This window comes from Cololabis saira, chromosome 15, assembly GCF_033807715.1.
Source record: "Cololabis saira isolate AMF1-May2022 chromosome 15, fColSai1.1, whole genome shotgun sequence".
Lineage (NCBI taxonomy): Eukaryota > Metazoa > Chordata > Actinopteri > Beloniformes > Belonidae > Cololabis > Cololabis saira.
Window position 1 is genome coordinate 36,666,529 of NC_084601.1, and position 12,799 is coordinate 36,679,327.

The following is a 12,799-nucleotide window of genomic DNA, read 5'->3' on the forward strand; positions in this document are numbered from 1 at the left end:
GCTGATATAACATGAATTACTCCTATGTGGGATCAATAAAGTTCTTATTTTTGTCATCTGAGAAAATTAAATATATTATATTTGGTGCCTAACTGTTTCCTAAGTATATTAGTGCGTGTGTGAATGAATAAATGAGACGTAAAACGTACATTTCTTTGTAGAAAGGCGCTTTATGAAAATAAGTCCATTTACTTGTATTAGTTTACAGCGCAGTCTTGCCACATCCAATATGGCGGCGACGTTGACTTATCGCAGCAGCTCCATGGAAGGATACGGATACATGTCTATGGTGTTTATAACCACATCCCCTCTCAGCCGCCATAAGATTCTTAGCGACTAGCATTAAACTGGAATTATTTAATTGAATTTACAGACTATTTGGAACTGTTTTAATGGGAAATGTGACCCATATTGAGCAGCAGTGAAGAGGATGAACCAGCGAGCACCTACTGGCTGATACGTTACTGAAGTCACGTTTGGGTTGAGGCCTCGGCTGCGGCTGCTGTACAGAATCATGGAAACGTGGAAACCTTTGCTTCTCTCCAGCTTCATCAGATAACTCGCTTGTTGCTGCACCGAGTCCCCACGATTAACCCACCACCGTAGTTTCAGCTGGAGACTAAACTACTGCAGCACCAAGTCCTTGTCTGACTTTCAACTCAAACGACTCACCTGTTTGGATAAAAAACTTGTATTTGTTATTTTTTTAAGGAGATTTTGGTGAAATGTATGAATTTAGGAACTTTTGATACGGTTATTTGAGGATCGGCAACTCCCCCAGGGAAAGGACGGCCGAAAAGACGTTTGGAGTAAACATTCCTTAGTTTCAAAGAATTGTTTAAATAAAACAAATGTTTTTATATTTACACTATATATATATTGGGTAACAAGCCTGGAAGCTGCATTGACAACTAAATTAGTCCATTTTTCCTGCTCGTTGGTCAACATTTTGCTTCTTTAACTAGTACATGCACTTACCATGTCTTTGTTCTGTTTTATCCTAATTTAACAGATGTTAAAAATCCTGAGTTCTTGGCATATTTATTTTTGGAGAATATGCTTTTTTACTTATGAACCTAAGCCCATTTTGCTCAAAATTGCAATCTGCTTAAAGCTTTGATTAGCTTCATGTTTTAGCTCACTTCCTTTGTATTTCAATCTCTACACGTTTGGATAAATGACTTCAGGTAACTCATCTGAACAGACTGACACTTGAAAATGTTTTTGTAGCATATAATCGTTTATGCTGTTTGACTCAATCATCCTTCTAAATTTCTGCCATTTGTACCATTTAAAAGAAACCAAGGAGTTTATTTCTCTGCAGAATGAGCTGATTATGTCTTAGAGGGGAAAGATGGGGCTGGCATGTTTCAGAGCCTTTTTTTTTTTTTTTTAAATGAAACATGACATCTGTAGCTGTTTTATTTATACTGCACAACCAGAGGATGTTCACGTCTGTACATTTCCTTTTCAATATAGACAAAGGCTTTATCATGTTTCACTTACATTCAGCCTTATGTCTTTGTTTTTTAAACCCAAATCAGGTTTAGTTTGTGCGAGCTTCACTTACACCTATCAAGCATTGAAACTTATATGCATGGAGAAATCATAAGCCATAAGCCTTAACGTTTAAACCCCAGGACATTCAAGGCTTGATCCACCTGCTCCTCCGCACTTTAAATGTCCAGCCATAACTTTTTCCTACTTTCAGTTTATGGGCCATTTAAGAACGCTGTATTTCTGTTCCTGTTATATAAACAATGCAGAATAAATGTACATTTTGAACCTCGGTAAAACTGCTTTTGAGATTTTGTATCAATTTCCTGTTTTTTTATTTTAGCATCATACTCTCCCTGCATGAAGCGAGTAACTGACATTAACAGGCCAGAAATCGCTATTTAGCAATTCTTTCAATTACAAAATTGGTTCTATCTAGGGCTGCAGCTATCGAATATTTTAGTAATTGAGTATTCTACTGAAAATTCCACCCATTAAATCAGATAAAACATTGTTTAAAGAATTATAAATATACATAAGATGTTAGATGTTAATTGACATTACTAAAGCTAAATTATATACTACAGTAGGTTCATGGCTGTGCATTTAAAAACCCTGAACTTACACCAGCTGAACAAATTCACTGCCTTCACTCAAAAAACTAAGGATCTTACCAAGAAATGTTCTTATTTCTAACCTAAAAATGTAATTACACCTGATAACACACATCACTTAAAAGGTTAGGTGTTTTTCCCACGTGTTTCAATTGAACTTTCATTTGTGTCAAGCACATTTTAAGTTCTAGTTCAGTTTTAAGTTAAAGTCTTAAGATTTTGAGTTTTGGCAGTGTTGAAAATAAACTTATCAGACCTGCTGTATTGGAGCACATTTTCTTTTAGTTAAAACTGTAGCGGGAACAGATGTTTAGAGGAACCTTTGTGTGTACCGGGTTAGAGGGGGAACATATAGGAGAACGGACCACAAGAATATAGCGTGGATTAAAAATAAAAGTTAAACCCTGAGCTACATGTGTCTCCCGTCTGCCTGAGCAAGACATGTTACAAAAAACAAACATATCCTCTTTCTTCTTCCTTTACGTGCGCGGCGTCAGCGCGTTGTGTCGCATTAAACGTAGGCCGGGCGAAATACCTGCTTTGAGCTGCAAAATTAAACGATTCCTCGAGGCAGAAAAAATTCCTCCATTTTTTGTAATCGAATTATTGGAGGAATTGTTTCAGCCCTAGTTCTATCTATAAACAAACACCAGACCAGGAAGAATTTGTGGAATTTTATTGAAACTACAGAAAGCACAGGACTTTACTTCTTCTTGGACACACCGACAGTGCGACCACGACGGCCGGTGGTCTTTGTGTGCTGACCGCGCACACGGAGACTGCAGGAGAAAAGAAAAGAGAAAAGTTATTAACAAGCTGGACACGATATAGTGTTAGTTTTATCCACAACATAATGCTCTTTATCACTTATCAGCAACTAAATCATGTAATTTGTGATCTTATTACATTAAATTACTAGTTTAATGTTCAAGGAAAAACCTGTCCCTGATTGATTTATTTATTTGACCCAAGAGATATTTGTCTTGGACAAAAAGGCCTGTCCTGTGTTTCAGCTTATATCAACATTTTAGCCTAAAAGAATAACTGCTCTGTGTGTAAAGTCATCAACAGAAATCAAACAGCCTACTTTAGTTTGCGCAGCAGTTTTCTGCCATTTAACAAATGCCAACTTTAGCAAAGTGTTGGTATTATATTTCATAATAGCAAATCCAACGGCGATGATACACCATCTTAAAAGAGCAGCGACGTATTTGACGACGTCAAATACGGATTAAATGCAACCCGACTAATTCAGACAGAAGTCAAATTAGAAAACAGAGTCGTATCTGACAAAGGACGACATATGTATGTGACAAATGGAAGTAATATTTGAACAAAGAGTCTTCTGCCCCGCTTTAACAAGTGTATTTCTTGTTCCGTCACTAAACTTAAACAATTCAAGTTTTTCCAGAACAGGCTCTCTCTGATCCAGCTGTTAATCCTGAAGTGCAATGTCATTTTTAGTTTTAAGAACTTCAGTACATGCACTGCAAATCCTCAAAGCCTGCAAAGCAGGCAGGGTTTCTACACAGACATTTTATTAATACAAATTTGTTCTGTAGCGTGATCTTAAATTAGGGCAACGAATAAAGAATTATAGCCAATTATATCCACCGCTGTTCCTTTTAACAGTTACAACCAGCAGCTGCAGAACTGGGTTATGTCGACTTCAGCACCGACATCACGTAGATGTCGGTGACAACCTAGACAACAACATCTAGGACTATTATTATTATAAAAGCACAAAGTAAACCGTTATGAAAATACTATAAACCTGTTTAATCTAGACAGAATCAAGAGAAACAGGTTTGTGCACGCACCGCTGCGGTTTGCGTGTTTGTTTTATATGTAGTTTGTTAAAATAATACGGCTTGAGAAGTGTGATGGTGCCGTTAACATATTTCACATCTTTTGAAACGTAATATTGTTCACTATACGACATAATCGTTAATTTAAATGACAGAGAAACGAAACAGCCGTGATATTAGTCCCCCCACCCCACGCAGATGTGCAGACAAAATATGTAGGAGAAGCAGCATTAATACAAATCTAATTTTTACACTTCAAGAACTTATCTCTGTAGCCTAACAATTAAATTATATCTGGTGGTCTGTGCGGCAGCTGCAGCGCTTGTGGGGGGGGGTTAAGAGGTTGTAGTTTATTTACTGCAGTTTACCTGTATTTGTTCAAAAAAAAGGTTGGTGAAGAGAAAGTTTTTCTTACGAATCAAAGGCGGGCGCAGAAGAACTACTGGTTTAGACAATGTTGGCAATTTCAGGGTAGTCCCAGAAAAGCAGGTTCTGTGCAATTTGAACACCACGTATTCTGGTAAACAAGATCTAATGATGCAGAGCTGAAGTTTCTTCTCGTCTTTAGACAAAAACTGATAAAATCCCGGAAAATCTATCTGATGCTGTACATTTATGTGTAGATTTTTCCCAGACGGCCCTGTGACTTGATGTTTGGATTGTGCCAATGACATGATGGTGCAATTTCTATGTACTTTGTCGGTTCAAATTAAGTTTTGATTTTTGTGTTTAAAAAAAAAAAAAAAAAGTACTAATTATTTAATTAAAAATTGTAATATTTTGCATTTTAAAATGAGTAATACTGATTAAAGTATATCATTCTCTGTAATGTTATCATTTGCCCATATGTTTAAGAAGAAATGCGAATGTATGACTGCCTATTTTAAGTATACTTGTTTTGTTGTTGCACTTTTCTACGTGTTCCATATGTTTCCTGCTAAACTCAACAATAAATTACAGTTTAAAAAAAAAAAAAAAAAAAGAAAAGAAAAAGAAAACCGAGGCTTCCATCAAATCTTACCCCCAGAAGTGTCTGAGCCCGCGGTGAGCCCTGATCTTCTTCAGCCTCTCCAGATCTTCTCTCAGCTTGTTGTCCAGACCGTTGGCAAGGACCTAAATCAAGACCAAACAAGGGCAGACATGGTTGTCATCAATCATGGCAAATAAACCACAGACAGGTTGATCTAATCAAATACTCCATTGTGCAGATTAAGCTTGTGTTTTTAAAACTCTCTCATCCATAATGCACAATCCTGCAGGAGATTTGACTTTATTGCTGCTCAGCTACCTGGCTGTATTTGCCGTCCTTCACGTCTTTCTGCCTGTTGAGGAACCAGTCGGGGATTTTGTACTGGCGAGGATTCTGCATGATGGTCACGACACGCTCCACCTGAGAACAAACACAGTTCACTTAATGGGGGGAAGAAATTAAAAGAATATGATGACACACTCAGATATGAAACATTTAATATAAAACTGGCTGAAGTAAATAAAAAAAATCCAATACAGGAAACGTTATATATAGTTAAACTCTGCTTATGTTGGTCTTTAAACCAGGTCAACTAGACGCTGAAGCATCCTTGTTTTTCTTCTACACAGCTGCAGAAGTAGCTTATACTTATATCACACCTGCAGCCCATCACAAATCATTTTCTGATTGTGAATGTGCAACAGCAGACAGTTGTGGCATAACTTTAATCAATATTTCAGAACAATGTTAGAGCTTAACCAAGCGCTCAATTAAGATGCATACAGGACTGTCTCAGAAAATTAGAATATTGTGATAAAGTTCTTTATTTTCTGTAATGCAATTAAAAAAAAAAAAAAAAACGTCATACATTGTGGATTAATTACAAATCAACTGAAATATTCCAAGCCTTTTATTATTTTAATATTGCTGATTATGGCTTTCGGTTCAAGATTAAGATTCCCAGAATATTCAAATTTTTTGAGATAGGATATTTGAGTTTTCTTAAACTGTAAGCCATGATCAGCAATATTAAAATAAAAGGCTTGCAATATTTCAGTTGATTTGTAATGAATCCAGAATGTATGACATTTTTGTAATTGTATTACAAAAAAAAACACAATATTCTAATTTTCTGAGACAGTCCTGTATTAGTAAAGAAAGTTTGTTCATGAAGGTGACATATCAGGAGAAAACATGGCCTCTGAGTAACACGTCAAAGACCACGTTTTCTCCTGTCGTGATGAGTCCTAAGGATAATTGCACAACCTCTATTTCTTTAACCACTGTCATTTTTATTAAAAAAAAAACAATCTTCAACATTTGCAACTATGTATGTGGAGCGAGCCACAGGCGAGAGATTTCTAGGTCATTGTGTGAGACTTCAGAGTAGTGAATTCAAAAGGCAATTCGGTTGAAACACCAGTTGTTCAAAGACAGAACTTCATTGAATTTGTCTTCAAGCATCTTCACCTGTAAATCAAGCTTTTACTGAAGACGTTCATGTTTGCTCCCTTACCTCCTCCTCAGACAGCTCTCCCGCCCTCTTGCTGAGGTCGATGTCAGCTTTCCTCAGGACCACATGAGCGTAGCGTCTGCCGACACCCTGAAACCAGACAAAGAGGGTCACAATTAATACTGGATAAAGAATCAGGAGAACACAAGGAGGGACTAAAGGACAGTGAAACAAGAGACGCATAAAAAGAAAGTCCATTATTGGTTTCAACAAAAGAACTCTTTCCATTTATCCTAACGCTGCCATTGTCCAGCAAAATCAGTCTATATAATTATTTCAGTGCTCAACATCCTAAAGTTTTAGGTTATTTTAAATTGAAACATGTCTAACACCATCAGGATTGTTTTAATCCAGTTATACTTTGGACTTGAGGCTTTGTGGAAAAAGAACAGTGGTTTATTTAACACACAGAGCTCATTCTCTGTCATTGTCATTCACTTTGTGGAAAATTAAAAAGATCATTGCGAATGTAAAAATATGCACTTATCAGTTATCGTATTGGCTATACAGAAGCAGTTAACTTTAAATCCTGGGTTAAGTTCCACATTTTCAATTCATGAATACTTTTTTAAATCCCTAAACGGCAATTAATTATCATGCATCCATAGCAGGGTCCATAGACGACCATGCCACAAAAGGATGAGATGCACGTCCACTAATGTACCCAAAAGCTGGGTTGGTGTGTCAGGGTCTGACGCTCTCCAACAACCACAGGTATCTACTTTTACAAAGGAATAAGTACATATTTAGTATAAGCGCCACAGCAAACTCCTCTCAACTTACCTTGATGGCAGTTATGGCAAAGGCAATCTTCCGCCTGCCATCGATATTCGTGTTCAGAACACGAAGAATGTGCTGGAACTTCTCAGGGATGACCAAAGACTGAAAAATAAAATAAAAACACATCATGAGTGATGCAAGAGTCTCAACAGGGTTTGACAATCACAAATTTGATTCAGGAAGAAGCTCAGCAGAAGTTGTAAGGTTGTACTTCTGGATTCGGCTCAGGAAGTTTAACCTCCACAGCAGCTGCTGATCACGTTCTACTCTCCATCATCCAGTCTGTTCTCTGAACGTCCATCACTGTCTGGTTCAGATCCACCAAACTAGACAATCAGGTCTGCAGAGAGGAGAACTGGGACTAACCTCCCATCTACCCAGGACCTGGACCAGTACCAGGACCAGGACCTGGACCAGGACCAGACCCCTCACACCCAGGACAAACTGTTGCTCTGATGATCATCACTCAGTAATCAGAATCATGTTTATTTAGCCAAGTCAGGTCAAACAAGACTGGGAATTTGACTGTGGTTGTGCAGCAGTATGAGGTAGCTATGGTTATTGAAAGGTGCATTGTCACAGCATATGATTGTTATTATTGCAGTGATTGATCAGCACTGTGGAATAACCAAGTCTACCTCAGACTGCTGCCCCTTTCACTTTTAAATTGTACCGTATTTTCTGGACTAAAAGCCGCATCTGCATATAAGCCGCATCCGCTCTATTTTTTTAAAAAATAATTAAAAAAAAGATATACAAGCCGCAGATATTTATGTTGTTAGATTAGATATTTACTACATGTACAGAACGATTTTGAACTGTAAATGATGTACATGTTTGTACCTAAATAGATCCTTTCCTAACAGTGTCTTTTAACACGGCAGCAACTTTGCTGATTAAAACGGGACAGAACCAAGAGAAAATAACCGGTATTTATTTATCCATTCATCTGTTTGAAATCTGCTTCTACCTACTTCTATCTGCTAAAGAAGAAGTAGCGTATTCTTCTTTGCATTTATTTTGTCTTAGTTTTGAGTCCAATTCCGGTTAGAGCGCCCCGAGCGGTGGAAGAAAAACCACAGAATAGCTACACATTTGTATAAGCTGCATGGTTGAAAACCTATGAAAAAAGTAGCGGCTTATAGTCCAGAAAATACGGTATATATATTAATAAGAGCCATTTGGCATGTTCATACTTGGCCAATAAAGCCGATTCTATTCTATACAGGGTTCCTACACATTTTTCAAGGACAAATTCAAGCACTTTCAAGGGTCATTTTCAAAATCTTCAAGCACCTTATCGCTGGGGTAAAATATCTACAGGAATATATATACACTCAATTATTTTTTCCACTTTTTATTACAATAATGTACAGTGTATCGTGCTGTAAACAGTTATGTTTCATAATAGCAAAATGTTTAGAAATTAAAGAACACAAAATTTTATCAAAAAAAAAGGTAAGCCACTTGGCATTCTTCAGGCACACTCGCACTGAGACAGAGATCATTTTCTTGTTTGACATAAATTTCTGTTTCAAAATGTGTCACTTAACTGCAAGAAGTCTTGGTTTGCCATCTAATCTGGCAGCCAATATTAAAAAACAATCACAGAAAAACTTCACTTTCAAACTTCAATCATTTCAAGCACTTAAAAACTAAAATTCAAGCACTTTTCAGGCCTTGAAAACATTGAAATTCAAGCACTTCAAGCACCCGTAGAAACCCTGTAAACTGCGACTATCTCCTTGCAGTTTAATCATGTATCTCTCCTGTAACTTTTGCACACTATTGGCTCCATTTAGCACAGAACAAAATGAGTAGTTGCAGCTTCAATTGGAGAGACACGATAGCAAAAAGTGACTGAACTTTTTAAGTTTACTGCATCTCATTTATGATTCAAATTACCCGCTGGTTTTATCTTTTATTACCAATAAATCCAGCATGAAGCCGAGCATGACTGACATGCTGCACAGGGCAAAGCTAAGCCCGGTTAGCCTCACAAACACCCCAATACTATCTTAAATACTTATTTCTGGTGAACAGATCCGCTGCCCGAATAAACCTCAACTATATAAGCTTTGAAAAAGCTGAATGTGTGAAGCTTAATCACCACATGGCGATATTTATTTCACATAAAAGTATCCAAGCTTCAATCTGCTCCTGTAGCTTTGCTCAGCGTTGACATCAAAACACGGTTCTCTATAAACTACTGGACCAGTTTCACCAGTAATGGGACTCTCGTTCAAACAAGCACGATGTGTGTAGTTTATAACGTGTCGAAGTGCAGAGATTAAGCAACATTTGAGCTGGATGATCACGGATTTAAAAAGTGATCCCGGTTAGTAAAAATTGGACTCACCATCTTGGAGGAAGATTCCGTGCGAAGAGGAAGCCGAGAAGTTCTCGCGAGAGTTTCAGGTTTCCAAACAGGAAGTTGGTCCGTCAGTGGCATGGATCGAAAACGTTGTAAAGAAATAAAATAAAATACAGTGTGAATGTAATGAAACCCAAAGATTTTTCTTTTAGTCCATGGGCCAGACCAGATATCAGTACCACTCAAGGTGACAAAACTTGCTTATAATTTTTGAAAATATCCATGTCTGTAGATGATATTCTGGTATAGGGCTGTTCGATTTTGCCCAAAAATAAAATCTCAATTTTTTTCTCTCAAATCCGATTTTCGATTATTTTGTGAATTGTAAAAAGGCAAAGAAATGATTTCAAATATGCTGTTTTTTTATTGAACATTTGCCCCATTGGGCTTTAAGTGCAAACTTTGCTCTTATTAAACCAAAAATGAATGAATAAAGTGCAAAACTCTGTCAAATAAGTTGAAAAAAAGTTTTAAAAAATATAATAAAATATAAAGTTTTATCTCTGAAAAAAAAACAGCAAATCAGCACTTGCAAACATACAGTAAGTTATATTTCCAATTAAATAAAACAAGAAATGTTCTAATTAAACTAAACTGGGTCTTTGCATGCTAAATAATAATGCAACCCATGAAGGAGGTAGAGGTGTGTAATGTCAGTCATTACATTTGCTATTCACATTTGCAAGTTTTTTGCAAGGAACACGAGCCGGTCTACCGCATCTGGCTTGAGGGATGCCCGGTGGCATGTTACAACGCCCCCTCCTACACTAAAGAGCCTCTCCCATGGGGCACCTGTCGCAGGTATTGAGAGGTATTTCCATCAATCATTAATATGGTATCAATCATCGTTTTAACATCGCTCTAATTACATAATCACGATTACGATTTAAAATCGATTAATCGAACAGCCCTAGTCTGTAGACGATATTTTGGTATGATAACCTTCCTGAGTGGCAGCTGGATCAGAGTTATCAGCTCATGAAGTTCAGAAAATTACATTTTAGATGCTGGTGCATGTCCTGGTTTAGACTCATGTACAGGATATCTGTTAATGTTTCACAATATTGTCTTTGGAATCATTTTAAGCATTAATTCAAGCTAAGATGTGAATCTTTCTGACCAACATAGAGGTCACTGCAGCTCTTTAAACTATAAACAACACACATTTCTACACAATTTTCACCTAAATGATATAGTATATTTTATCCCTGTGTCATCTAGGAACAACAGAGACACAAAATACAAAAACTGGATTCAGGAAATGTATCACATCTTAGCTTGAATGAATGCTTAAAGGTCCCCTTTAAAATGATACCAAAGACAATATTGTGAAATATTGACAGATATCCTGAGTCTAAACCAAGATATGCAGCAGCATCTAAAATGTAATTTTCTGAAGGGGCTGGGTAACATCATGAGGTGATAACTATGATCCAGCTGCCACTCAGGAAGGTTATCATACCAAAATATCATCTACAGACATGGATCTTTTCAAAAATTATAAGCAGGTTTGGTCACCTTGAGTGGTGCTGACAAGTGAAATTTTGGGCTTTGGCCCGTGGACTATTTGTTTTGGGAAAATGTTGTATTTGGCTTCCTAATATGTCCTACAATAAAAGTGTTACTTTTTAATAAATCTATTTTTAATTTTGTCACATTTTTTTAGACATAAAAATTAACAAAAAAACTTGTTTTGTTGTGTTTCAGAAGGACATGGAAATTTATTTTAAATCATTTATTGATTCTTCTAATCAAAAGGCTGTTAAGACTGTGTGCACCCCAATATTCTTACTCCAAAAAAAAAGCAATGCAATTCATAAACAAAGTTGGATACAAGCACCCAACCAACCAATTATTTATAGATACAAATGAGCTCAAATTCAATGAGGTGGACTTCAAAACTGCTCAGATTATGTTCAAAATCAACAAGAACATGCTGCCAGACTGTATCCAAAACATATTTAATTTAAGACAAAGCCACAACCTCAGAGGGGAGAGAGATACAGGACATCAAACATCAGAAGCAACACCAAACTGAGATGCTACAGTGGCTGCGGTGGATGTTTGGAATAAGTTGGAGAGGGATTTGAAATCAAGTAGAACCTTAACCTTATTTAAAAAAACATTGAAAAGAAGGATGATTTCTCTATATCAAAGTAATGAGTGCATGTGATGCTTGTAATGTTGATTTGGTTATTCATTTATTTGGTGATTTGATTTGATTATTCAAGGATGAAGGAAACATGTAGACTGCACCATTTTTCTTTCTTATTTCTTGAGGTTCAAGGAATCTTTGCTATTCCCATGAAGGCAATTTGTTTTACTCGCAGTCATACTTATCTCTTACTTCTTGCTTTTATTTCGGTACTTTAAATAATCATTTTGAGGGTAGGCAATGAATAAGCTTTGCTTCAGCCTACACCTTTTTCGGTCTAGATGTTATTTGTATATTGGAAACTTTTTTTTTGTAATGTTTTCTTTGAACAGTGTATTTGTTTCCTTGTTGTCATTTTTTATTTTATTTTATTTTTAATTTCGTAAAAGCTATTTTGATGTTTGTCTTATTTTTTTGTGATGTCATGACCGAAAATAAACTGAACTGAACTGAACCTTCTACAAAGTTTTTATATAATCCACTGTAACCCCTGGCTCTTCTGTTCTCTGTTCCACCTGTTTACTGTTCACTGTACGTTGTGATCTTTATACTGTATACTGTGATCTTTGTTAATAAAGATTTATTAAAAAAAAGAATGTAATGAATGTAATGAAACAAAAAGTGAACTTAAGCTATTAAGTATTTTAATTTTCATTGATTCTATTTATATTTATAATTATTTTATTGTATTTATCTGACATTCATTACAACATTTTGATTGGCTTATAAAAGTAAAAAGCATAGCAGGAACTTTAGATTAGTGTTGTTTTTATATCCTAAAGGAATTTGAAGTGGAAAAGATTAGGAAAATAAGAAAAAAAATATTTCATTTCCAATTCCTCCAAAAATAAAAGAGGTAAACTTCAAAATTTTAAATGAAAAAAAGACAAAAAAAAGACGAGTTTTTAAGATTAAAATTTAATTTTGAATTGAATAATTGTGTTTTTTTGTGAAAGGGAAATTGAAACTTTGCAACATCTTTTCTTTCATTGTGATTCAGTGCAATATTTCTGGAGTGAGATGCAGAGCTGGCTACAGTCCAAGGAGATTCAGCTACATTTAACAGTGAAGACAGTTATATTTGTTTT

At 36.1% G+C, this 12,799-nt stretch overlaps 1 protein-coding gene across 1 annotated transcript; it reads right to left on the reverse strand.

The window, feature by feature from the left end:
* Window positions 1-2,770: 2,770 nt before the first annotated feature.
* rps18 (ribosomal protein S18) lies at window positions 2,771-9,615 on the reverse strand. Its single transcript, XM_061742165.1, has 6 exons — window positions 9,542-9,615; window positions 7,186-7,284; window positions 6,406-6,492; window positions 5,208-5,309; window positions 4,941-5,032; window positions 2,771-2,890 (listed from the first exon to the last, which is right to left on the reverse strand). Exons 1-6 carry the CDS (start codon window positions 9,542-9,544, stop codon window positions 2,815-2,817), a joined length of 459 nt encoding a protein of 152 aa, XP_061598149.1. The 5' UTR covers window positions 9,545-9,615; the 3' UTR covers window positions 2,771-2,814.
* Window positions 9,616-12,799: the final 3,184 nt, after the last annotated feature.